This window comes from Macrobrachium rosenbergii, chromosome 14 (genome assembly GCF_040412425.1).
Source record: "Macrobrachium rosenbergii isolate ZJJX-2024 chromosome 14, ASM4041242v1, whole genome shotgun sequence".
Lineage (NCBI taxonomy): Eukaryota > Metazoa > Arthropoda > Malacostraca > Decapoda > Palaemonidae > Macrobrachium > Macrobrachium rosenbergii.
In genome coordinates this window covers 14,353,117-14,381,005 of record NC_089754.1, presented here as the reverse complement: position 1 = coordinate 14,381,005, position 27,889 = coordinate 14,353,117, and the positions used below count along the sequence as shown (strand labels likewise).

Here is a 27,889-nt window from a genome sequence, read left to right as displayed (position 1 = left end):
TTATTTTGTACTAAGGAAGGGAATGTAAATGACTTTAATAGTATATATCCAATAGTGATACCCATTTCCATTTTCATTAGGAAAAAAGGTACTGCAGTTGCACCAACTGCATCTTGCCATTGTAGAATATATTTGTTTTCCCAATATGATGACTTTCTTAGATGAATACACCCAGAAAGTGTCTTCCTTGTCAGAGTTTTATCAGTCCACTTAAGAATCTGAAAAACCTGAATCATGTTCTAATTTCCTTTTGTTTTTGCTGGAGGTGTGACCAAGATTTATTTTATCTCTTTTGGTTTGGTTGTTTCTTAATTGTAGTATATTCGATAGTTAGAAAAGTTCCCTTTCAAAGATATTTCTGTATTTTCTTCAGTGATAACCCTTCTTTGGTTGTTCAGTTATTTGTAATGGGATTTATTCCATAAGACATTAGCTGTTTGGTTTTATTTTATATATCATTTTTGAGGTAATTACTCAAACGAAACATTTCATGTCATCTGAATATGTATGATGGAACATTGCCATGTTTTGTTGCCTTTTAAGTGTATAGTGTTTGTGTTCACATAACTGCTAAGTGCTCTGTCATAAATATCTTTTAGGTATTCTTTGGTTATTTCAGCAGCTTACTGACATTGAAGTTACAGGGTATTGTTTTGAAATTGCCGTCAGCCCATTCCATCCATCATCTAAACTTTTTCTTGTAGATTTGTTGCTACTTCTCTAATTTCTTTTACCTCGTCATGTGATTAATAAATTTTTTGTGTTAGGCATGTTTATAGTGTAAGTGTTTTTAAAGTTTTCTTTGTCACTCGAGCAGATCTAGCTGCTTCACCTGACCTGGTCACACAGATTATAAATAGTATAGTTGAGAAGAGCTCATTTATTCTTATTATTATTATTATTATTATTATTATTATTATTATTATTATTATTATTATTATTATTATTATCTAGCACTTTATTTTAAAGAGTGTACTGTAGTGCTTAGATATTTTCTTTTGCTGTTGTGACAAACTTTTTATTCTTTCTAAAATTCATATTCTAAATCTCACATCATTGTAGGTACATATGGTGAAGACCTGGATGTCATCCAGGAATTATAGTTCCAAATTGCTCTTAGGGTTAAGATGCTTTTTCAGAATGACATATTTTACTGTATTTTTAGAACTATGAAGAGGACATGTTAGGGTATTTCCACTGCTGTTGGAAAAGCAGTCCTTGTGATAAGAGTAAGGGCCAGTATTTTAATCAGAAAGCTTTATGGGAAGAGTATACTTAAGGATATTTTGTTTTTATCAAACAATAAACAGTCCTGTAGAGTAATTTTTTTTCTGTTTGACAGCATTTCCATCCATTTCAAAATTCTTGAATAAGGGATAAAATTTGGGTAACCTTTCCAGGTCTAATAAATATTCCTTAGATGAAAGGTTTAATACAGCATGCTTAAAAGCATGTCCACCTGAAAAATTCTGGCAATAATTAGGGAAATACTGCCCTTAAATTCTTTTAGTGTTAATTAATCAGCCTGTTCCATGAAGTTAGGTTGCACCATATTCATAATAACATTTACAGTATAAGCTGTGTAAGAAAAATATAGAACACATTTTATTTTCATCTCTCTAGTCACATTAGATAACCTATCATACTCTTAGTACTGAACGTGGTATATTGAAGACATGGAAATGGGAAAAATTGACTTGAGACTTTTTTACTGCTACTAGTACTGCTTTCCCATATCTCTTAAATTTATAATTTAAAGTGTTGTAGAATTGATCTTTTCTAAAGGAGCTTTGTAAGGTTTGATTAAAAACTGCCTTAGTGTAGTACATTATTTGCATATAGAGGTCAAGAGTTCAGTAGTTTTGTTATAAATAATTTTTTTTATTCTACACATGAGATAAATTAATGGCAAATATTAAATAAAAGGCAGCATCAAGAAGTATAAATATTTCATGGATACTTTTTTGTATAATTTTTAAAATTCTGAAGAAAATTGACACTTTCAGTATTTTGATATCTGTAGATTTATAAGTACTGTATCACGCATGAACTTACTGTGTACAGGACTTTATTTACATAATTCCGTGTGAAAAATATGAATACTGTTTGTTTTGTGGAAGTGATTGTTGTTCACTATTCACTGCAAAATTTTTCCGATACATTGGGCAGTAATATTAAACCTTAGAAGTGTTTTGGACTAAAGAAGTATCTTTTTAAATATTTAATGTAATGATTTATGGGAGATGTAGTATGAATGTACAATAGTTACATATTCCTTTCTAAATATAACTTTATTTAAAAGAAAAATAAGAGCTCTTGAAATTTTACTATGAATTTATTTTTGAGGTTTATACTTTTAAAATTGAATATGTCTCAGGCACTCAGTATTAATGAATTTTGTACATACAGAGGAACCTCCAGAATGGAAACTTTGGCATATAATTCTCGTGGCATCCATCTTACTGTTTCTCCTCCTGGCAATAATTGTCATATCCCTTGGATGGCTCTGGCATCACAGAAAGGTGGGTTTTCATGTTGTATTTTGTTCAGTAAGAAAATTATAGTTATTCTAGGGTATTTGTCATTTTAACTCTCTTAGAGAACCACTGTTATCTCTAATTTACAGTTGTTTTCTATTGGAAAATTAAAGTTATCTCTACATTACATATGTGTTCTCTGTTGGAAAATTACTGTTATCTCTACATTATATTTGTGTTCTATGTTGGAGAATTATTGTGTGTTAGCAACACATTTAGGAATTAAAAAAGATGAAATTGTAGTTAAAGCAGCCAAAGTTTCAGTGATTGACTAGATCAGTGACTGTCAGTGATTTGTGATAATTTATGAAACCAATGATTTTCTGTAAATGGCAGGCTTTGTGGAATAATGAATCTAATGATAATGAATTAAAAAAGGGATTTTGACAGAGGAAAAATCTATTTCTGAGGAAGGTCCCGTGTCAGCCGGTGAAATTCCATTACAGCACGAATTTCTAGGTATAACCTTGCTAGATATACCAGAGAAAAAGAGCTTTCAGGAAAGCTGGGTTACTACCCCAGTCGAGCGCCTTCTAGGAAGGCGTCGGTATAAGAAGGGGTGAGTGAATTACCACTACCACGGAAACCTACTCGAAAGATCTCTCCTTATCAAAATCCCCGGAACAGAGCGGTGAGCCGTTACAGCCCCCACACCAAACACTCGCCAGGACGGCGACACCAGCGCCACCTACCTCATTCCATGCTAGCACTAACCCCAGACTTGGCATGTGCAAGAGGGGGGGGGAGAGTACTAGGTGATTCAGGGAGGGTCACCGGGTGACACGGGACCTTCCTCAGAAATAGATTTTTCCTCTGTCAAAATCCCTTTTCTGAGTCCAGTCCCGTGTCAGCCGGTGAAATCGTGATAGAGAATCATGCCAAGGCTGCAACTACCAGGAAAAAGAAATGGAGGGGTAATCTGAAGAAAAGGCAAAAGTTTTACCAAAATAATTTTAATTAAGCAATCTCTTCCGTGTAGCAAGAACTCTAAGACTAAGGCATATTAAATCTAAGGCACATTAAAAAACTTAATACTATGAAACATGGGCAGGTCCCCGGCACGACGGAGAAAAAGCCCCAAAAAACCTTAAAATTACTTAAAGCAAGGTGAAACATGAAAAGCGCACAAAATAACTGCAAATATAACCTTAATACTATACACGTAAACTTAGGCTAAACACGTAAGAGACAAAATCAATTAACATTAATATATACATTCATCTGGGGTACATGGAGCCAAATAAAAACTGTCCAGTACCCCACAAGAGAAACAATCATGGCATTTCAGATTACGCTTTTTCCATCAACAGGTACAAGAAACAACAATATGAGGAGCCAGGCAGTGAGGTATAATCAACCAGGAGAATAAGCAGAAAAGTAAATGAGGCAGGCGTATGGGGAAAGGAAAGGACAAGGATATGATTAATTAAGGTGGGAGATGACACTTCCCACAGCTATGGTAGAAAATTTCAGGGCTTGAGTGTTTTTAAATAGTGGCGTTTAAACACTAGAGGTGATTTCCAACCCGTAAATTTAGATAACTCCGAAAAAGTCCATATTATGAAAGTAATTAATGGAAGTAGCAACTGCTCGAATATCATGAACCTTGGGGATTGAATCTGGGTTGGCCTGTTTAATGAAATATAAAATTTGTTGTCTTATAGCATTTAGTGAAAGAGTACCACCTTTCTCCTGATAAAAAGAGGACCCGACTTACTCTGTGGAGTTCTTAAAAGGTAAGATTTAAGTGTATAAACTGGACATAAAGACTGGTCTTGAGGAAGGGCACCACCTTCCAAGGAGACCACCTGTCCTGTGGGTCTTCGTTCTTAGCTAAAAATCTAGGGTCAGGGGAAAGGAGGACCTCTCCAGATGGGAGGAAGTTCACATAATTATCACCTCTAGTGAGAGCCGACAGCTCTGAGATTCTAGCACCTGAAGCCAAGCTAATCAAAAATAAAGTCTTCCTTAACAGATCCTGATAAGAGCAATGAAAGTTATCCATCTCTGATGCTAACTTAAGGACGTCATTGAGAAACCACGTAACAGACTGTGGGCGTGATACTGGTCTCAGACGGCGCATGCTCTGGGGATAGATGAAAAGTAGGAATCTGTGAGGTCGATTTTAAAGCCAGAAAGAAATACTTTCTTTAATGCTGACTTGATTGTGGTAATGGTGGCATGAGCTAGGCCTTTCTCAAACAATGATCTAAAGAAGGAAACTCCTAAATTAGCTGTCATGATTTTGGCTTCAGATGCTTTTAGGAAGGAGGCTAATTTTTTTGACTGCTGAGTCATACTGTCTAATAGTAGAATCTCTTTTATCTGATTCTAAAAACAAAGTGTTGACAGGGTCAATGTTCGCTCCCTTTTGAGCTGCGAATTTTATAAAGTCCATAAAACTAGGGCATTCTGAATTCTTGAGGAAGCTGACACAGTCTTGGTTTGTACTGTCTGAGTCAGAATGGGCTTGGGGATCCAAGACTCCGTAATCCCAGTTCCTGAAGAAGAGGGAACCAATTGCTCTTCGGCCAATAGGGAGCTACTAGGGCTAATTGACCTTTGAATGTCCTGAGTTTGTGTAAAACTTTCAGCAGTAAGTTTATTGGGGGAAAAGATAAATCTTCTCCCAACTGTTCCAATCTACTGTCATTGCGTCTATGGCGTAACGCCTGAGGGTCCAGGTTGGGGGCCACATAACAGGGGAGCTTGAAGTTGCTCTCCGTTGTAACAGATCCACTTGGAGGCCCGGAACCCGGCGGCAAATCCACTTGAAAGATTCCACGTCCAGGGACCACTCCGTCTCCAACGGAGCATTCCTGGACAGGGAATCCGCCACCACGTTCCGCACCCCGCTAGGTGGGTGGCTGACAGGTGCCAGCCGTGCTTGTTCGCCAGGGAGAAGATAGCAACCATTACTTGGTTTACTCGGCCTGATTTGGAGCCGCCCCTGTTGATGCAATGAACTACCACTGCGCTGTCCAATACCAACCTGATATGAATCCGGTTGGGGGCGGATTTTCTTCAGAGTTAGAAATACCGCCATAGCTTCCAGGGTGTTTATATGGAACTGCTGAAACATTGTGGACCACGTTCCTTGTACTTTTTGTTTTGGTGAATATCCCCCCAGCCGCTTAAGGAAGCGTCTGTGTGAACTACTAGTGCCGGGGGAAATTGAAGCGGAACTGTATTGGACAAGCCTTTGACCGAGGCCCACGGTCGCAACCTTGTCTTTAAGATTTGAGGATAGAGGAGACCTTGTCTCTGAGCTTGACATTGGCTCGACTCCGCCACACTCTGTTTATGTCTTTTAACTTCGCTTTTAATAGCAGGTTTGTCACTGAGGCAAACTGAAGAGACCCAAGGACCCTTTCTTGGGACCGGCGGGATGCTGATGGATTTTGAGGAATCTCCTGGTGAGAGATGCTATCTCTTTCCTCTTGGGAGGCGGAAGGGACAGCGTGTGAGATGACAGATCCCAATGGAGACCCAACCACTGAAACCGGGAGTCCGAGTCAGGCGGGACTTTCTCTGTTCAGTTGGAAACCTAGCGACTCCAGGAAACTGATGACTATGGACGTGGCTTTCTGACACTCCGGAACTGTTGGTGCCCAAATTATCCAATCGTCCAAATATGCTGCTAGGGATATCCCTTGAGACCGGAGTTGCTGTACTACCGTGTCCGCCAGCTTGGTAAATATCCTGGGCGCAATGTTCAGACCGAAGGGCATGACCCTGAAGGAGTAGGCTTGATTCGAGTCTGAAACCGAGGAACTGAGAGAAGTTCCGCGCAACCGGGACGTGATAATAAGCGTCTGAAAGATCGATAGAGGTGGTGACGGCTCCACGCGGAAGTAGAGTCCGTACCTGAGCTACCGTAAGCATGCGAAATTTGTCGCATTTTATGTAGCGATTTAGACGCGACAGATCCAGGATCACTCTTTGCTGATCGGAGTCTTTTTTGGGAACAGTGAATAACCTGCCTTGAAACTTTAGGTGCCTTACTTTCTTTATTGCTCGTTTGTTGAGCAATTCTGTCACATAATCCTTTAGGATTGCTGTGGGTGGCTGGTAAAACCTGGTTAGAGGAGGAGGGTTTTTGATCCAGCTCCATCCTAGGCCTTTGGACACAATGCTGTGTGCCCAAGGGCTGAAGGTCCATTGGTCCCTGAACCAAAACAGGCGACCGCCTACCTGTGTTCTCTCAGTGGGAGGGAGCGGGTTTATTCCCCCTACCACGTCCAGGTCTTCCCCTTGGGGTGGTATTGGGCTTTCCTCTATGAGGGGGTTTGCCTCTTCCTCCCCTTGCAACCCTATTAAGGCCGTGAAAATAACCACGGCCTTCATATGTGGGGTTGTATGCCGGTGAGGCCACATATGAGGGTGCAGCTGGTTGGACCAGCACGTACTGTTGGGGGTGAGCCTTAGAAGTGGAAGGCTGTGCCACTGCCGAGACCGGGACGGCTTGGACTACCGCCTGGTGGTGAGGCCTCTTATGCCTCCTGAAGCGTTTACCTCCTCTCGATTGGGGGCCGGCCGATTCTGGGGTCTTACGCTTGTAGGCTGAAATACCCCAGCGAGAACGAAGACTTTGGTTGGCCCGTGTAGCCTCGGCCATAACACTTGTGACCTCCTCTTCAGGGAAGAGGTTAGGTCCCCAAATCGAGCTTTTCACGAGCTTGTTAGGCTCGTGACGGATAGTTGCATCGGCGAAGATGAACTTCCTACATTCCAGTCTGGCCAAGATAAACTCAGATAAGTCAGACTGGAAACCTGCCAGCAAGGACTTAGCCAAAACCTGAAAGAAGGGCTCGTCCGAGCAGGAGACGGCAGTAGCTTCAGTAAGGCATACGGAGTTCAACGACCGGGCTAACTTAACCCGAGCATCAAACTCCGCTTTCAAAAGAGCTTCCGGCAGCTTGGGGAGCTGCTCGCTAAATTGCGTGGAGGCGCAGAAAGGGTCCAGCTTCCCGACCGTGAAAGTGGACGGGCGTCTGTCCAGAACTCATTACTTCCTGGGAATACCAGGAAGTAGGGTCTGTCTCCCTTAGCTGAGGTACCGGAATACCCTCAAAAGCACGCTCGGGCCGTAGCCAGAGCGACTTTGTCCAAGCAAGGGGTGGGAAGGTTGTCTCCCAGGGCGAACATGGTGAAGTTCCCTTGAAAGGAGTCAACCGTGTTATCTGCCTGCCACTCCGTCAGAGTGCGAGGAGAGCCGACTGAGCTTGGTCCCTAGGGACGATGACAGTCTCCTAGGAACCTTGTCGACCGAATCCAGGCTTCCTCCGTGAGCCTCACGAAGCCTGGGTAAGGGGGCAGGAGATCGGGGGAAGAACTCCAATTCCTCCAACCGCCTCGTGCCAAGACCATCAAGAGTTAGCTTGCCATCATGTTGGATGGCCCGGAGAGCGAACCGCCAAGGGTTACCGACATCAAAAGGCGGAGGTCCGCAGTGTCGGGATAACATACTGTGGTTCGGCTGGGGTGGGTGAGCCATTCCCGCCAGTATGTTATCATGACTGGCCAGCTTCTCGGAGATTTTGCTAAATCTCGAATCCAGGTCCTCCGTAAAACGCTTATAAAGCTGGTTAGCAAAGGCCTCTGCATCGAAAGCAGGTTGGCGAGGAGGGCTTGGTTTTGCAGCCCTCTTACTCGCGCCTTTGCTGGAGGAACCAGACTTGCTCCCGGAGGCTACAGGTCCTGAGACCTTAGCCTTCGACGGGGGGAAGGGCAATGCCTTCTTGGAAGACGAGGACTTGAAGCCCTTCGCCTTCCATGAAGTCTTCAACTTCAACTTGGGGATAGCAGATGGAGCTCTATCACCCAAGGAGGAAGACTTCACAAAGCCTGAAAAAGAAGAAACAGATGAAGCAGGGGAGTCAAATAATGGGGGGCCCGCCCCAACAACCTCACCTACCTCACCACTTACCACCTGGTCCTGCTCTACATTCATCGGTTCCAGGTCGAGATTAATAGCGGCAACATCCTCCGAGACCTCAGCGTAGAGGATATCCGCTTGGGGTGGCTGGGTCTCATCCCGGATCTGCTGGATGATAGGGGTGGCCAGATCTTCAGGCACTGCGGCCGCCACCCGTGCGCCGGGGTAGAGTAAGTCCCTCAACCGAGCGTCGAGGACGTAGGGCTTCCCCGACGGAACGTTCCTTCCAAACCCAGCCACCCAGGCCCGGAGGGATTCCAAGGCAGACTTCTTGGAAGTTTCGTCCGCCTGTAAGAAAACCAACAATTAGCTAAGGACGAAAACCATTCCGGGAACCTCATAAACAATGTATAATATACGATATGAGGAGCGTAAAGCAAGAATAATGTAGAGACTGTCACTTACCAACTCATCCTGGACAGTTGTGCAGAGAGCAAAGCAAACCTCACAACCATCAGGGTGCCAAACAATCAGGTCATCCAGGCGGACCGCACAACCAGCGTGGGTCCGACAAACTACGTGACCGTAGGGTTGTTGGAGAGAGGCGGTGCACCCCGGCTCCTCACAGCGAACAGTCTGTAAGTAGAAAAGTACATGAACCTCCCACCCTAAGCAAACTAAAGCTGGCGAGGCCGGGAAATTCAACTGCAACCGGAATACTCCGGCGGAGAAGAACTCCCTATCATAAACTGGGCCAATAAGCTCTAAATTACACAGAGTGGAAGGTAGGATTTCAGACCCGGAGTACTCCGGGAATGAATGGGAGAGACCAGGAACTAACCATAAGGGCTGCCAGTAAAATAACGGCGGAGACCCTGGTATAGGACCGGACTCACGTATTTATATATAATGAATAAAGGAGAGTACTCCTGTAGATAACAGACTTATCTAAAAATAAAAACAGTAACAAGTGATGGTAAGAACTCAAGAGGACGGAGGGATCCGTTCCCCTATAATGAAAAACCTTCCGCCCTTACTTCCCCGCCGGAGAACGAGACGGGTAAAATGCTCATATGTTCATAACATAGGGTGAAGCAATTAATATATACCGTATCAACGTAAACCGACGGGGAGACGAACAGTGACTCGAACGCGTTCGAGTAAACAAACCACCAACCCCAATACAGCGATGCTAGGGACAATATGGGAGGAGCGAATCCTCAACCAACAAAAGAAGTCCCGGAACTCGGAGAAAACGCCATCTAGCGTCACCCGCACGAGCAGAGCAAGGCTGGAAAGGAGGAGGAGGAGGGGGGGGGGGGAGGTAAGGAGGAGGAGTAGGCTACCAGAAAGGAACAGGAGACGGGGAGAAGCTCACCCGCTCAACTGCACCATACCTCCCAGACCATGAATCTTGGAGGGGCAAAATGACTGGAAGCAACCAACCCGAAGCCCGACTCCTACTTAGGCGAAGCCTAATATGGACCTAACCTAAGTATAGGCTAGGACGAGGAGTGTAAAAGGGAAGGAGGAAGCAACTGGGAGAGAAATTTTGAGCCGAGAACCAGCAGGGATCGAGAATGGCAGGCAAGGGGGGCGACTAGCCTAGAGGAAACACATCCTAAGAACTCGATTCCCCCCAATTGGAGGAAGAGAACCAAGGGGCTCACTCTGCCCACCGAAAAACGATCCCGGAGGAAAACAGCAACAAAACTCCCTCAACCTGAACTCCCCACCCAGGGCAAAGGGAAGGAAGCTAACAAGCCTACTCCACAACATAACCAACACTCATAAAAACTAAAATGTGCTCAACAGAGAGCGTAGCCTACCACGGGGAAGCGGTTAGATCTGAGGCTGCCGCCAACACCCGAGGTAAACCACTCAATAAAATAATAAAACAATAAAAATAAAAATAAAACTACAAGAGAGCACCATCTTCAATCAAAATTAATTAGCCTAGTAAGACCAAAACAATAGGAACCCAACCTGGGGGGGGGTACCTAGACGGGGCATCACTCCCACAAAGGCCAGTAGGCCAATGATCGTAATTCATAAGGGGGGGGAGCCACCGCAAGGAACCACCAGGAAGGGAACCAAGGGGGGCAAAATATCTATAACGACGAGGAGACGACTCCAACTGAAAAGAACAGAAGGAGACGCCTGCATGGTCGACATGGCTGGCTGGGGACGTGGCGACATAATAAGATCTCGATATTTATGAAAATGCGAGACTATAACAGCCAAAAAAATAGAACAAAACCCCACAAGAAGATGGTACTTAACTTGAAATGGTAAAGCTGCTCGATGCCATCGTAGATGCAGAAAAAATCCAAAATAATGGAAGAGCACACACAAAATAATCCAAGATTCACGTGCTAGAAAATGGAATGTAGGTGGCGCTGGTGTCGCCGTCCTGGCGAGTGTTTGGTGTGGGGGCTGTAACGGCTCACCGCTCTGTTCCGGGATTTTGATAAGGAGAGATCTTTCAGTAGGTTTCCGTGGTAGTGGTAATTCACTCACCCCTTCTTATACCGACGCCTTCCTAGAAGGCGCTCGACTGGGGTAGTAACCCCAGCTTTCCTGAAAGCTCTTTTTCTCTGGTATATCTAGCAAGGTTATACCTAGAAATTCGTGCTGTAATGGAATTTCACCGGCTGACACGGGACTGGACTCAGAAAAGATGGTTTGTGCTGTTCTTCCTCCCAAAAGAGCAATGCATTGAAATAGTGTAGGAATATTCCCCTTTCAGATTAGTCTCCCTCATCTGACCCATAGATATTTGATGAATAACTCAGATGACCCCAGTTCCTGAATGCAGAACAACAGTTACAGTCAAATATTCCTTTAGTTGTCCTATTTTCACAAACAGCAAATATCAAGTTTAGAAACAAATCTTTGAAAGAATTTTGTCAGTATCTTCAACATTTTCATTATCCAGTTATTACATTTTTAAGTAGTTGCAGTATATTGTTCAGGGTCTAGAGTATTTGTTAGGAACAAACCTCTCTGATCAATCTCAAGAATGAAGAAAAATTCAGTGATAAGGTTGAACTATTTATAAATCTATAATATTCCAAGCAGGAAAAATAAGGAAACCTTTTTAAAAGTAGCAAAAATAACATTTAAAGGACAAGACCTTCCATTGAAAATTAAAATTTTGCGTTAAAATAGAGAAAATCATATGTACCTAAACCTTTACAATGCAAAAATTACTGTAAATATGGAAAACAAAAATGCCATTCCTACCCCAGATGTGTATACTATGGATCAAATGGTCAGAAAACAAAGAGGAAATGTGGGGAACTACTTGTATAAATTGTGGTCAGAATCACCATGCAAGATCCAAAGACTGTGTACATTATATATACAGTACCTGTACAATTCAGAAATAATTATACTTTGAGATAGAACTGAATGTCCATAGGAAGAGCCAAACTGGAACTCAAAGAGAAAGGGATTATGATCTAGCAAAAGAACCTATAAACAAAACCATAACAGTTAGAACAGAACATGTAATAAACAATATACTGTATAAAAGATTGAAAATATCACACAAAGATAGATAAAGGAAATACAATCCTAAAAGAATATACCATTTAGTACTCAAACCCATATGATGAGTTTCACAAGTGGAATTTGATGGAATTAACCAAAATTTCACATTAGAATTAGAAATAAACCACCAAGATAATGTTTCTGAAGCTCAAGATAAGAAGAATCATAAGAAAGAAAGACCTAAAAACAAATGCTAATAACCATAAGCTAATCCATCTGTCAAACCTAAATAAAAAATATGAAAGAAGACTGCCAGCATAAAAAAAAAATTAGCTGTCCAGCATCACAAATAACAAACTAGTTAATAGAGGCCCTATCTCAAAATAAAGGTATAACCTTCCTTGTAGGGGGAGATTTAGTCAACCCATCACCTATAAAGAAACTGTTGATGACACGTGGCTGTACCTGTTCAGTAATAAAGTTTTTTTATTGTATTAAAAACAAAAGATTGCATAATACAGGCAGTCCCCGGTTTACGACGGTTCCGGCTTACGACGTTCCGAGGTTACGACGCTTTTCAAATATATTCATCAGAAATTATTTCCTGGCTTACGACGCATGTTCGGGGTTACGGCGCGTCGTATGCCGATCCGACGGAAGAAATATGGCCCCAAAATGGCAGAATAATCATAATTTGAAGGTTTTTTGATGTAAAACTCCAATAATAATCAGTTTACATCGTTTTCAATGCACCCAGAGCATTAAAAGTAAGGTTTTCTTATGATTTTTGACGATTTTCGACGATTTTCCAGCTTACGACGATTTCCGGGTTACGACGCGGCGCAAGAACGGAACCCCCGTCGTAAACCGGGGACCGCCTGTAAATACAATAAGGAATTTCTTGTATAAAGGTATAAATAAAGAAACAACTGAAATGGAAATTTATAAAAAGGGATGCATGTGTGTCAACCATTCAATATACAGAAAAATAAGTATATCTTAGTTTAACCAGACCACTGAGCTGATTAACAGCTCTCCTAGGGCTGGCCTGAAGGATTAGATTTATTTTTACGTAGCTAAGAACCAATTGGTTACCTAGCAAAATATATAGATGGTGCAGATAAATTTCTACAGAAAAACAAACTTTGAACCCCCCAGAAAAATCAATACTGAAATGGTAATGCCCAAGAATACTAAACCAGCTGCAAAAAAGGAATTTCTAAAGAACACAATGACTCCAGTTATAGAAAGAAAAGTCGTAAAACAACAACTTGTGTAAAGTATAAGTATCTCACCACTCTTACTAAATAATCAAGTGGAATGCAGTTGAACCCTTTATGTTCACATGCAAACAAACCAATATCATCAGTAGACAAATACTTACTATCAGCAACATCTCAAGAAGAAGGCACCTTAAAAATTACAATATGTTTACATGATAAGATAATTTATGATAAAATTTTTAGCAATACTAGTTCAGAATTCTCAGCAATCAAATTATGAATGGAAAACAATACGTATACTATCTGCCACTTATGTAATCAGCCAAATAAAAACTATAATTCTAATAATTTACAAATAGTCAGTATTAATAGTTGGTGATTTTAATGCTCATAATCATACAGTATTTGGGATTGCAACTGTATAACACCAGATCTTGCAGGAAATGTGTTAGATCATGAATTAAAATACAGGCAGTCCCTGGTTATTGGTGGGGGTTCCATTCTGAGGGTGTGGTGATAACCGAAAATCGCTGCTAACCGAAAATCAGTGATTTTCGGAGCTTATCGGCGCCGAAAAGCACCGATTTTCAGTTATCGGCGCCTCTGTTAGGTATGCATCAGCACCAGTACCCACTTATCAGCACCGATAAGCGGAAATCGGCAGTTTTCAACGCCAAAACTTGCTGATTTTCGGTGCCGAAAATGCAGATTTTCATTGGTAAACAAGCGCCATAAAACTGAATTGCTGTTAACTGAGCCCGCTGTTAATCAGGGACTGCCTGTAATCTATACTGTCTCAGTGAAACAAACACATATTTCTCAAAAGCAGGTGGGACTTTTTCATAATTGGGTGTCATACTTCGCTCAACCAGCATATTAGAAAGATTAAATGGAACACGTGACAACCTATATACTAGTGATGATTGTTTTCCAATTTTAAATTCACTTTTACAAAATAATCCCCCTAAACATAGTCCTCTTACAATATATTCATAAAGCTGATTGGAAAATATGGTATACCAATTACATGCAAGACAAATTCTTCCATTTTAATATATATGAGAAATCACAAGGAAACTGATACTTTGATTTAAAAATGCTGCAGAAATTCTGCAAAGCCATATTTCATTATGAGTCATATCCTACCAAATGTGAAGCGCCTTTCATATCCTACCAAATGTGAAGCGCCTTTGTGGGGTGATACTTGGTCAAAACTAATAACACAAAAACATTCAGTTGGACGAATGTTAGGCAATCCAAACAAAAATTTCAAAGGAATTGATAAATCACAACCTTTACAAGAAGGAAACTTACTAAAAAGTATTACAGGATTAACAGAAAATTATACACAAAAACCAATACAGTACACAACAAACTGCAAAGTTTAGTCAAAGTTACACAGTACTGTACAGGGAAAAATAATATCATGGAAACAATATGTACTGTACCAGACATTTCCACCAGTGTTTCTATACAAAAAGTATAGTAAATATTCAGGAAACTAAATGGGACATTCATCACGTCATCAAAACAAGACAAGAAGATTCTTGACTCTCAGAAAATAAGCCACATATTAGACAAAAATTTTGCAAACATCAGCACCAACAAGAATGAAGGTGAACATTTTTGTAAAATAAAAACTAACTGAATCAAACCCACTAAATTTTGAAATGGCTTAAGATATATATTATGATAGAAAATTTAGTGTGCAAGAACTAGCTTATCTCCTTTCAAATCTTCACCTGGTAGAGGTGACATTTGTTTGTTTTTAAAAGTATCAAACATCTAACACCATTTACTCAACTGTACATTCTACAATTTTATGATCATTTGTTGCTGAAAAATTAATTTCGGCTAAACTTTTTTTGAGTTGTGAATCATTATAATTGTTTACTTTGATAAAGGTTCAGTAGTTTATTATTAGTTGAATATATTAAAACTTTTAGCTGTTTCTCAAAATATGGCACATAAAGTGTTTACATCTTAGTATGAAGGGATAAATATCCCTCACATGGCTTGACCATATTGTTGTAGTGTTTGCTTTACTCTTCAGACAACAAAAATGGATAAGAAACTTTCTCTCTCTCTGACAGTGTTGTTAATGTGTATTTGAAATGCATATTGCAGATAAAGACAAAATTACTGCGTTCTGTTGATAAATTTTTCATTTGTCATTTTGTGCACTTATTTTCATAAGAATACAGAAGTTTATCTCAACATCAGAGCTAAAAGTTTTCCCTTATTTTTTGGCAGCAGAGGAGTCAGCGGTTACGGAGAGGGTTTCCTGATGTTGAGTCAGTTCTTGATCGATCAGAAGTACCATTAATGGGACCTCATACTCCCATTCGAGATGTCATAGAACTTACATCCAGTGGCTCAGGCTCTGGTAGGTTTAAATGTTATTTTTTCAAATGATTACTTTGTGTGTGTATTGCAGCAAGTAAGAAAAAGACAGTGTAGTACTTTAACTTTATTGTGGCTTGAATTAGCCCCTCCACACTCCTAGTATCTTGCCATTGAGTGGGGCCTATAGTGAGCACTAAGAACTCACTACTTAGAAGTGACTAATAACTTGGCCTTGCCACTCTAAATCAGCAGGGTTTTTTTACTTTTTACTGCTCCTTATCCTATTAGGATGGGTATTTTGATGCCAATTCCAGGATGGTCTTGAATACAATTTAGATTGATCATAAAACAGGGATGATGAGGTTGGACAGCATTCTATTAAAACATGTTTTCATAAAAACCAATTCAAAATGTTCAGGCTAAATCAGTGCAGTGTAAAAAAAAAAATACAAAACAGGAATGATTTTTAGTTCAAATTTATGCAGGTACCAGGAGTATCTGAAGATCTTGAAATTTTTGAACACCAAAAAGAAAAGATAAGAAATGGAAGAAATACCAAGGTGCTTTGTAAAAAAAAAAAAAAAACTAACAATCTAAACATTTAAAATCATATCCCTGGTCATTAAAACATGTGAGCTGCAGGAAAGTGTGTTCTGGACATTATTGAATTGTGGATTGGTACTATGTATTTTTCTCTGCTACAGATTTTTTGTAAGGCACATATGTTACCGTTTATAACATTGCACTGGAAGAACACCATGTTGATTAAAATTTTAGTGAACAAAAAGCTTTTGACTTGTCTAATTTCACATTTTGTTAATTATTAATCGATAAATAATACATTGATTGCTGTGCAAAATGTGATAATAGTTCCAGATATATTCTGAAGTCTAATGATAATTTCAGGCTTGCCCTTATTGGTGCAGCGAAGCATTGCCCGGCAGATACAGCTCATTGAAATAATTGGCAAAGGAAGATTTGGAGAAGTATGGCGTGGAAGATGGCGTGGGGAGTATGTAGCAGTTAAGATATTCTCTTCCAGGTAAGCCACTGTATAACACTTATTATGCTGTATGGATTTAACTGAGCTAAACACTATGGATGTAAATATTAATGTTTTCTTTCCATTTTTATCATATCAAATTACACCAAGCAGTTTATTTATTTATTGCAAGAGTTGGCCTTGAAAGTGATTGCAGTGTTTGGTAGCAAAGTCTAATGCTTAAGTCTAAGCTTAATGACTTGTTCCCATTGTACAAGAATGTTTTACTGAAAATACATAGAAAATTCTCTCTCTCTCTCTCTCTCTCTCTCTCTCTCTCTCTCTCTCTCTCTCTCTCTCTCTCTCTCTCTCTCTCTCTCTCTCTCTCTCTCTCTCTCTCTCTCTCTCTCTCTCTGCAAGAATTGAATTTAATCAATTCTTTGCAAGAAACTCATTCTTACATTTGATTTCTCTCTCTCTCTCTCTCTCTCTCTCTCTTCTCTCTCTCTCTCTCTCTCTCTCTCTCTCTCTCTTTCAAAAAATGAATATGATTTTGAATACTTGTGTCATCTTTAAGTGGGTGTACATGTTGTTTTGTTTCTTTGCAGAGATGAAAGATCATGGTTCCGAGAAGTTGAAATCTACCAAACTGTTATGTTAAGGCATGATAACCTATTAGGTTTTATAGCAGCTGATAACAAAGGTACTGTTTGTCTTTTGTGTATTTTGCTTTTGCTAGTTTTAGCCAGGTATTTACAGAACTCCCCTGTAGTTCCTAGCAGTTGCTTGAAACTAAATAAGCAAGGGTTTCCTTATGTTTTTATGCTCCTCTTTTCTCTCCTTGTTTTGTCATGATTGACCTCTTGTTACTGGACCCAGCATAGCAATTAGCATGTATCTAATTGTTCTTAAGATACAGATGTCGAAGTTGGCCTTCTCACCTGTATGATTAAAGTAGTTAATATAAAGTTAGGTGAGTATCACCTCAAACTGCTTCAGGTGTTGGGTTAGATCTTGACAGACTAAGAGTCTTGAAGGCACTAGAAACATTGTGTTTACCGTATCTGTTTAAAATCAGCTGACGCATATAATAAAGTATCAGAAAATGGCCAGGCTTGACTCAAGCTCATTTTTGTATTCACCATAAACTGAGCCTAACCACTAAAGTAAACACAAAAAATATTTACTGTAAGTGCATCTGTGCTACTCTGCACCTATAATTAACCATTAAGCACATCAAACGTTTTCAACTTTATCCTTTTTATTTTCAATTCTCAATTAAGACTAAAGTCTGAAGAGCCCTATAAGAGTCTAGAAGTGTGACTGTAGCCTTGTTAAACATCTTTGTAATTATAACGATATCCTTCCTGGTCAGAATTTACTATTGAGTTATTGAAAAGTAAAACCCAAGGGTAAGTTCAGTACACTCTCTCTCTCGCTTAGCTGTAAGCAAACGCTATTATACCACAGTGCCTGGAAGTGACCATATGTCTTTACTGGTAAATGTAGGTGCAGAAAGTATGACAGTTGTGTTTTATGTGGGAGAGACCACAGTATATGGCATATTTTTTAACACTTTATGCGGGGGAGACCACAGTGCATGTGGAATGTTTTTTACGTGGTGCTTGTGTACATAAAGCCTTGCACACATACATAGACTGAAAAAATAAATACATACAGCATAAAATCTTATCCTTGAAGATGACAAAATATAAACAGCAATACATTAAATACAGTATATGTCAATCAGAATATCAGACTGTATTAGGTACATACCATAAATTTTGTGTAAGAGGCATAGTGAGACCCCTTTTGCATTGCAGTCACTGTAGACATTTTATTCAGTTATAATCACCAAATTTTGTCAGTATGTAATCAAGCAAACAGTGATAATCAAAACTCATGGGCTGTCGAGGTAGTAGGTTATTATTATTATTTTATTATTTTATTATTCAGAAGATTAAACCTGTTCAAATGGAATAAGCCTGGAGGGGCCATTGACTTTAAATTCAAGCTTCCAAAGAATATGGTGTTTGTTAGGAAGAAGTAAGAAGAGGTAAAGGGAAAATAGTGCATAAAGAAGAGATCCCACTTATTAGAAAAGAAAAAGTGAATTAATAAATAGATAAAATATATTAAAATGCAAGAATAGTATTAGGGTAGTAATGCATTGCATCTTTGTTGAACTTATGAATTTCCAGTTCCACAACATCCTATAGGAGGCTGTTCCACAGTCCAGTGGTTTGAGGAATAAAGGACCTCTGGAACTGAGAAGTTTAACAGCGAGGCACATTTACTGCATATTGGTACTGCTGTTCAGGAAATCTGGTTGCTCTTGGCGGGTAAAGGGGATCAGGGGTCAATTGTGAATGTGAAAGATCTCGGTTGAAATACTACTTATGAAAAAGTGATGAACAAGAGACCATCCTTCGATGGTCCAAGTCATAACTGCTATTACTGTATTAGAAAACAGAAACCTACCACCACAGACCACTCAATCTAAAAGAGACAAATCTCTGGCAGAAGCAGACATCCACACCGGAGAACAGTATTCTAGTAAAGGAAGCCTTAAAGTTTGCATAAGTAACTTGTTAGGGAAAGTGGTCTGAGATTGTTTACATTATTTAGTCTTTTCCTGCAGTGGAGATGTAAATAACTAGGGTATTGCATCATGTTTCAGGGAACAGATTTCTTAGCCACAAACAGCAGAAATTGAAATGTATGATTTAGCCAATGGCAGTAGATATTTGATTATTTCAAAAAATGTTCTAACTCTGATTTGTTCAGTGTGAAGTAATGGAACTTAATTTTTTCCTTGGCCAATTTTCGTTCAAAAAATTTGAAATTATATGTTCGACATCCTAAACATTCCCGCATTATGCCATGTATTTTCATTAATTTCCAATAGCTGCACTATAATCAGCTATCAAAAGGGCATCTGAGATTGAGTTGCATTCCAAACAAAGAGCAGTGATAGAATTCTCTTTTGCAGATAAAGAGAGAAAAATGTTCACAGGCACTTGCAGAATGTCTATAAACCCCTGACAGTGGATAAAAACACTGTGAACCATTAGGTGAAGTGTTTATCATCATCAGAAGAAAGACAAGGAAATCTGTCTGATCTCCCATGCCCTGAACGGCCGCACACAGCTGCAATTGTGGAACGTTTGGACACTTTCTCGAAGTGATCTGTGAATCACAATCAAACAACATGCTGATCAACTTGACATCTTTGTCAGTAGTGTTATTCACAATTGACCACAACTCAGGGTATTCAAAGGTTTTGTGCCCACGGGGTTCCTCCACATGTTCCACCAATGCAGGTGTCACAGCTATGTGCAGCCAGCCAGGACATGGGAGATCAGGCAGATTTCCTTGTCCTTCTTCTGATGATGATAGACACGTCTCCCAATGATTCACAGTGCTTTTATCCACTGCCAGGGGTCTGTAGACATTCAGCAAATGCCTGTGAATATTTGTGACAGTGTCTTTTTCCGCTAAAAGAAATTCTATCGCTGCTCTTTGTTTGGAACATACCTCAGTCGCAGTCATCGTTTTGATAGCTGATTATAGTGCAGCCATCTATCAGAAATTAAAGAAAATACACGAAATAACATAGGAGTATCTAAGGATGTCGCACACAAAATTTCAAATTTTTTTTAATGAAAATTGGGCGAGAAACAAATTATGTTCCATTACTTATTGAACGCCCCTCGTATGATTCTTACATTTTGAATTATCTATTATAACATAATTTGTCATTTCAAAATTTAGTGGTTTGGTTCAGTCAGTTGTATATTACAAAAATGTTCATGTAAGTTCTTGCTGTTGCTTATGTTTGCAGAATTTTCTCCTATTATGTTGCTTATTTCTTGGGGGTATAGAATCTTGTGGTGATTTGATGAGATTCCATTTATTTTCCTGAAATTTTACCATACCTTTTGTATAGGAATATCGCTTGAGGTGGCTGTTACTTAGTCTCCTTGATATATTTTTCCTTGTATAACTTCTATACTGAGCTTATTTTTAGCAGAATTTCTTCTTGGAAAGATGGTGATCTATCACTTTTATTCATGATCTGTTCTGCTACATTCCCAACAAGATAAGGTGATGGAGATTTTATCCCAATTAGAGTATTGAGTGTTAAAGTTGACAGCTCTGTTTCTTATTTGATATAAGAAGTCATTTATTGTGCTTATTCTGGTGTATTCAGAGAGCACCTTGCTATGCCTAAGATTAAACCTCATGAGGTTGGGGCCCCTCTCTTCCTTCTTGGCCAAAAATTTTGAAGTATAATTTGAAAATTTCTTCCACCCTTAGTGGGCGCTTAGCATTTCAGAACAACCTTGCCAAGTTTTGTCTTTGTGATATCACTCATAAGGCCTGATTTGTATTTGTTGGAACCAATCATCACAGTGTGCCATTCATGGAGAGAGAGACTGATCACTCATCTTGATTATCTTCATGATTCATGTCACCATTTATGTCACACTTGTTCTCGTATATTTCCTGGGGTACCAGCTGATACCCCCTGTGTGCTTGGTGAGTGAAGAAGACTTGTTTCAGATCTAGCCCAGTAAGGGAGAAAAGCCAACATGAAAATGTTTATGATGACAATTGTAAATTGTCTCAAGCTTAGTCATTTGCGACACTTTGTGCAGTGGCTATAAAACTTGTTAGAAAGTTTTACCTCGAAAAAAGAAATCTATACTTGATTTCTTGGCTAGCCTGGGTGTAACACTTCAAAACATTACAGTCCTGTATTCCTTCTTTTCTTTGTTTAATAGGTAAATATGTTTCATTCCTTGTGGCCATGTCCCTGTATGCACACATTAAACTGGTGGAACATAGTGGGACAAAAATCATGAGTAATGGTATGATCACCAAGTTTTACTCCTTAATAATCTCATAGAGTATTTTTCTTATTTTTTTTTTTCATTGTGAGTTAGGTTTTCTAATTCTTGAAAAACTGAGCATCAGATATATGGGCCTTAACTGTATAAGGGTGGTTCAGTGGTGGGCATTTTGCTCAATTATCCTCTCATTAGTAGACCTATCTCTCATATCATAATCTTGCATTTTCTTTGCAGCAGAACTGTCTGGCAAGTTGTCTGCTGTCAAGATCAGCAAAAATTTGCTTTTGCAGAAATTACTGTAAAGAATTTTAGTTTAAAGAAGATTCAAAGGGTCATCTAAATTTGTCCTAAAATTTCTCTTTTACAGAAGTTCAAAGAGGCTTTTCTTAATTTATGAAGCACCATGATGCATAAGTGGGATTGTGCTGAATTCATGTTTATGTAGGCATTTAAAAAAATTAAATCTAGATGAAGTGGCATAAATTTAAATTCATCTTAATTCATTGGTAGATTTTGTGATATTATTATTATTATTATTATTATTATTATTATTATTATTATTATTATTATTATTATTATTATTATTATTAGCCAGACATTGAAGAAGATCATATCAAAAAGTTAATTAAATGTGCAGTAGAATTAAGATAATAATCATTATGAATAGAACAGAACAAATTATTAGCATCTCATCCTAGAATTTGACACACATTTAACACATTTACTCATTACAGTAACAAGCCACACAATCTTATGCCCCTATATAGAGAATGCAGTGCAAGAGTAATTTAATATATATTGTGATTCCTAATATCAATCAATAAGACCCTTAAAGAAATTTAGTATAAAGTCTTATTCTTTTAAGAGGTTATATGGAATCTGTAATTTGATGAAAATTGTTTAATTATACTTTCTCCTTGAGCTAATTCTTTGACGCTCCCTGTGAGATTTGAGAATTCTAGCTTGGTGGTATAATTATATAAAAAAGTGAGTGATGTCTTGGATAATAATAGCTTTACAGTATATGTTATGACACTTGTCTACAACAAAATTTTTTGCAAATTTCAGATAATGGTACCTGGACTCAGCTGTGGTTAGTCACTGATTATCATGAGAATGGTTCATTATTTGATTATTTGATGAGATACCCAGTTGACACTGTAGGAATGATTCGTATGGCTCTTTCCATCGCAACTGGTCTTGCTCATCTCCACATGGACATAATGGGAAACAAAGGTACAATAATTTAACAACTTAACTTTTGTTGATATTTTAATGTCTTGTAGGATAATAAAGTACAGTACCTTGAATATAAATTGGTAACAATCATGAAAGCTTGATTAAAACTTGAAACAGGACAGAATGAAGCAGTTTTTTATTCAGAGCATTTAGGTTTTTGCCTCTTTTAAGCATTTATATACAAGTCAAGTTTGTGTAAGATCATTCATTATTCTTAGCAGCATAAACTTTCTATTGAGTGCATGAATTGCATGTTCTTGTAATTTGATGGCAATTTTTTTTTCTCAGAGAGATGGCCTTTTTTTCTCAGAGAGACTGGCCTCTTTGATACTGCATTTAATGTTTCAGTTAGTTATAATAGCTATATTTTTATAGCACAAAACATTTTTATTTACAAATCCAATAAGCATAGAAATGCCTTATTTTGATAGTGTAGCTGCTGTTCGTCCTCAAAGGAGTTACAGGCAGTCCCCGGTTAACGGCGGGCTTAGTTAACAGCGATTCGGTTTTATGGGGCTTGTCTAGCAACGAAAATCGGCAATTTTCGGCCCCGAAAATCACCAACTTCCGCTTGTCGACGCCGATAATTGGGTATTGGCGCCAATACATACCTAACAGAAGCGCCCTTAACTGAAAATCAGCCTTTTCGCGCCAATAACCCCTGAAAATCGCCGAAAAAGCGCAGAAATCGCCGATTTTCGGTTAGCTGCAATTTTCGTTTATCATCACACCCTCAGAAACGGAAACCCACCAATAACCGGGGACTGCCTGTATACTCTTATGGTCCCCCCCAGGTCTCCAAAAGACAGACCAACCAATTACAAAGAATTCTCTTATAGTTGGTCTCGGCCAGAATAGTACTGTTGGCGCAGTGATAGAATATAAGGAACTCAGGACAGGAGGGCTATAGCTACTTGGTTTTCTCTACATCCCACTCGCTCAGACATAACGAGCACATGTGTCAGCTATTTTCCTCATTACACTCTGGTCCATCCAAGAGCTCACTAATCCCTAGGTTTTGCTCCAGAAATAGTGTTCGACTATGAATTTGTTGATCATCATATCACATTCAGGCTAAGTACTTCGTTTTAAGACCCAGTGGAAAGTTTTAGTTCCTTAAAATTTTAATGGGTAGGCTTATATTTGTTAAATTTGGACCCAGTAGGCGTCTTGCAAGGCGAGAAATTAGGAGTAGAATACTAGGCTATTGTGTAACTGCTGTGCTTTTTTTTCTTGCTTGACAGAGTAATAATTAGCATTAAGGCAATAATATTAGACAATTTTGTTATTGAAACTCTTTCTTCAATGACTTTTTTAACATTGATAGATAATTTGAGGTCACAGAAAGGGTAAATTGGGTTAGCCTAACTTATCGTTTACAAAACATTTACGTGGTCATAGCTCCCAATTGTACTTGACTTACGAGCCCTACTGTTTACTAAAGGCCAGCATTTCCTTTGTAGTATTTTATAATCAAACTAAATGGATTTCATGATATAGACAGTTTTCCCAGTTACCCTTAATATCAGGGTTCTTTTCAAGTGTTAAAGGAAATACATTTATGTGAATCTACTTCCAATGGCTATTACTCCCCTGGTAGTGACATCGTAGGTATTGAGAAAAACTGTTGTGACATTTGTTGTCTTTTTCATAAGGGAATAGAACAAGTACTTTTTCTTCATGGTGACCTTTGCCAAATATTTTAAAATCTTGGAGATATTGATTTTATATATTTTTGATATGACAGTTCCAATAATATTTGATTTTAATCATTTACCAACTAATGTAGCCAGTAGGCTACATAACCTTTACCTGGTACTTGGGAATAGACTGGGTGATAAAAATTTATGAAATGTGTAGAAATATATATGTAGTATGGGTATCCATTTAGTTTTGTGTTAATTGAGTTAAGAAGAATTTAAGTAAATCTTTAAGGCAATGTTGTTGTAGCAACTGCAAATTAATATGTTAATATACCTACTATTTTATGGGTATGACCCATTGATCATGTTACCTTACATCATACTATGAACATGGACTTGTGACCATGTGGCCTGTTTCAATTTGAAGTGTTACCTGCACCACAGCAAATTGCTCAGTCTGCTTTTCGCCTGTGGAAATAGCTCATAACTACCTGCCATGAGCCAGCCTCAGGAAGAGTAAAGGAGGATTTGACTGGTTGCTGGACATGTGTGAAATATGCAACATGTTCCTGACAGCAAGTTTAAATGATGAAAGAGCACATTTTTAAGGTGTGTCTATGAGTTATAGGTTTCAGTAGGAGTATGGAAGAAGGAGACTACTGTACTGTACATCATTGTGACAGAACTATGGCAGTTTGTTTCCATCCCTCTACAAGCAGAACCTACATTCAGACCAATACTCCAAATATAGTGGATTCTAGGAGCTACCACTTCAACTCCTTCAATGGAGATGGAGGGTCTTTCCTTGGGAGAGAGGTCACTGATACCTGACATGAAGTGGATACTAAAATTTCCCTTCTGAATCCAGAAGATCTAGGAGTAGTCTTGTGCCTTACATGAGAGGGATACTTCAGATGAGAGTCTTGTCTTTCCCATGCAGCAATCATGTATTGAAGGGGACCCTCCATCTGAAGTGTCTGTACCATCTACGCGGGTAGTGATATATCCTGGATTTCTATACTCTCAGGCAGTGGTGATACAACTGCCTTGGCTCAATAAGTCCATGCACGCTTCCCAGATAGGAAAATTCCACTTGCTGTATTTTCAATACTGCAAGGCAATGGTGATACACCTGCCTTGGTTCAGTCATTTCATGCAGCCTTCCCTGATATGAAAATTCTGCTTGCAGTACTTTTAGAATTCCTGGAGGAAATCTTGAACAGTATCAGGATGACCTTGCTACTGAGCATCAGCATATCAGAATGCTATCCATTATTCCCAAGAGGAATTCAGGTCTTTCCTGGATATGGAATTGGGTGTGATCTGTAAAAGTTTCTCATCTGCTAAACTAGATAGGCAGGCTGTACAGTCTGTCCATCTAGAGATTGGTTTTCTCACCAAAAAAACTTAGGTCATGGGAAGAGGGTAATAAAAAACCCAAGCCCAGGAAAGCTGAATCAGTTGTTTAGATCCCATTGAAATCAGAATGGGTAATAAGAGATAGCCTACTTACTCCCAGAGCTCCAATAAAACTAGGCCAGACAATAAAACCTCAAATGAGAATGTGTGGTCACCAATATCTCCCCCTGAGAATGATATTGATAACCCTTGGTGAGACACCTCAATGTGCATCTTTTCACCAGATGGGAAATACCTCATTAATGAAAGGAAAACTGATTGAGGTTGATGTAGAATTTCAGGACAGAGTGATCTTTCCCAATACTGAATGGCGCTTGGTCCCTCCTTCAATTGGAATTCAGAAACCATAAAAGGAGAAAATTATCCTGCCTACTAATACAGCGATGAAAACCATAGAAGCAGCCTTTCTCCAGTTTAATGGAAAACATAGTGCAACAGCAGTTTCACAGAATCAGTAATCTCCCTGGGAGGCATCAGCCTTCTGTCTCCTCACTTTTGAAACAGTCAAATGAAGATGAAATTTCAGAATTTTGTGGTGACTGGGAAATGAAAGAGTAGGGCAGAAATAAGCCATTTGTCTCCACCATTCCAGTATCTGATAGTTCTACAAAGGAATGGGGCAACACTTGTCCTCCTTTATGAGAGGAAAAAGCTCCCATTGGACATGGCTACCTAGCAATTTGTGACCCAAAAAAAAAAATGTTTAGACAGCCATGGCTGAATTTTTATGCTTGGCTCCACCTCTTCAGTATTATTACTTCTACTACCATGCTGGAAGTATCTATTAAAGAGCTTCCAGAGTCTTCCAGAACAGTGTTCACTGCAGTATCCAAAACACTTACACTACAGGGAACACTTTATGACCTGTAGTGTCGCATTACGGCTTGAAAGGAAGCTGCGGTGGGCTCCAACCATTGTGCTCCCCAGTGTAACCTCCTTATTTCATTCTTCCCCAATCTGTCGGTACCCTTTTTTAAGAGTGTTGTCACACAACTCATTGAATGAACCCAACAACAGAATGGCACAATATACAGGCAGTCCCTGGTTATCAGCGGGGGTTCCATTCTGACAGCGTGATGACAACTGAAATTGCTAATTTTTGGTTATCGGCGCCTCTGTTAGGTATGTATTGGCACCAGTGCCCAATTATCAGGCCTGATAAGCGGAAATCTGTGATTTTTGGCATAAAAAATTGCCGATTTTTGTCGCTAGACAAGCACCTTGAAACCGGATTGCCGATAACCGGGGACTGCCTGCATGCTGTTCTTGAAAAAGGGGAATCTGGGAAACAATAAGAAAGATTGGTATGAATCAAAGTCCTACAAGCCTCCAGTCACTACTAAAGGACCCCTCTGACAATAGAAGCAGAGAAGACACTCCTACCAGGGAAAAGGAAAATCAATTCCTGGACTGTGTACAGTATTACAGGGATGGGAAGAGGTGGAGCCCAATAGTTTTTGCATGGTTGGTGCTGTTTTCTACAGCATCACATGCAGTGGAAGTCCTCCCCTTGGAAACACAGAATAATTTCTTAAATTTTTTTTTTCTTTTAAACCATACCCATTTTAAAAAGGAGCCTTGGAGAAAGACGCGTTTATAAGCCACCACTCTTCAACGTCCCCAAGAAGCATTCCTGTGAATGAAGGGTGATCCTTGACCTGTCAAATTTGAGCAAACATATTTTCTTAAATTATTATATATACTATATATACTTATTATTTTACGGGATTTTATGGGAAAGAAATTTAACTGGCTGCGCAATTAGATGATTGGCTAATTTTGGGAGCCGCCAGAGAAGTGCTGATGAAACCTGAGAGTAGTAGTTGACAGACTCCAGCAAAAGGTTTCTTGATAGGAATAAGCCTTAGCTGTCTTCTCAACAGCATTCAAACCGAGAATAAGGAAGGACCTGAGAAGATTCCTTGCACAGCTCACCTTTTGCAGATGACAGTTAGAACAAAGTCTGTGACTAGGATTTAAACAGTTTAGCTCTCACATGCCAGAAAATGGCCTTCATCTGAGATTGGGAAGATACTCTGTCTGTGGACCTGGAAGGGGTCTCTGGCTAACAGGCCAACCTGACTCCACTATTCGTCGAGTGGTGATACATACAGATGCCTCCTTGACAGGTTGGAGAGGCCATTGGGAGAATCGTCCGGTAGCGGAAAAATGGTCACCTGTTTTGAGGGAGTGTGATATCAGTTTCTTGGAGCTGTTAGCTATCTTTTCATCTCCAAAAGGGACACCCATTTTGTTCATCCTAGACAATAT

At 39.4% G+C, this 27,889-nt stretch overlaps 1 protein-coding gene across 6 annotated transcripts in view; it reads left to right on the top strand.

Moving 5' to 3' along the window:
* The window catches only part of LOC136845728 (TGF-beta receptor type-1-like), a 359,665-nt gene that overhangs the window by 266,011 nt on the left and 65,765 nt on the right, over positions 1 to 27,889 (top strand). For 3 of the 6 annotated variants that reach the window (XM_067115936.1, XM_067115938.1, XM_067115934.1), the window contains exons 5-9: positions 2,410 to 2,522; positions 15,390 to 15,519; positions 16,386 to 16,521; positions 17,070 to 17,164; positions 22,386 to 22,553. In XM_067115936.1, coding sequence (XP_066972037.1) covers positions 2,410 to 2,522; positions 15,390 to 15,519; positions 16,386 to 16,521; positions 17,070 to 17,164; positions 22,386 to 22,553 — 642 coding nt within the window. Of the gene's footprint in view, positions 1 to 2,409; positions 2,523 to 15,386; positions 15,520 to 16,385; positions 16,522 to 17,069; positions 17,165 to 22,385; positions 22,554 to 27,889 lie in introns of all 6 variants that reach the window. The other 3 variants (XM_067115935.1, XM_067115937.1, XM_067115932.1) reach the window with 1 other exon arrangement.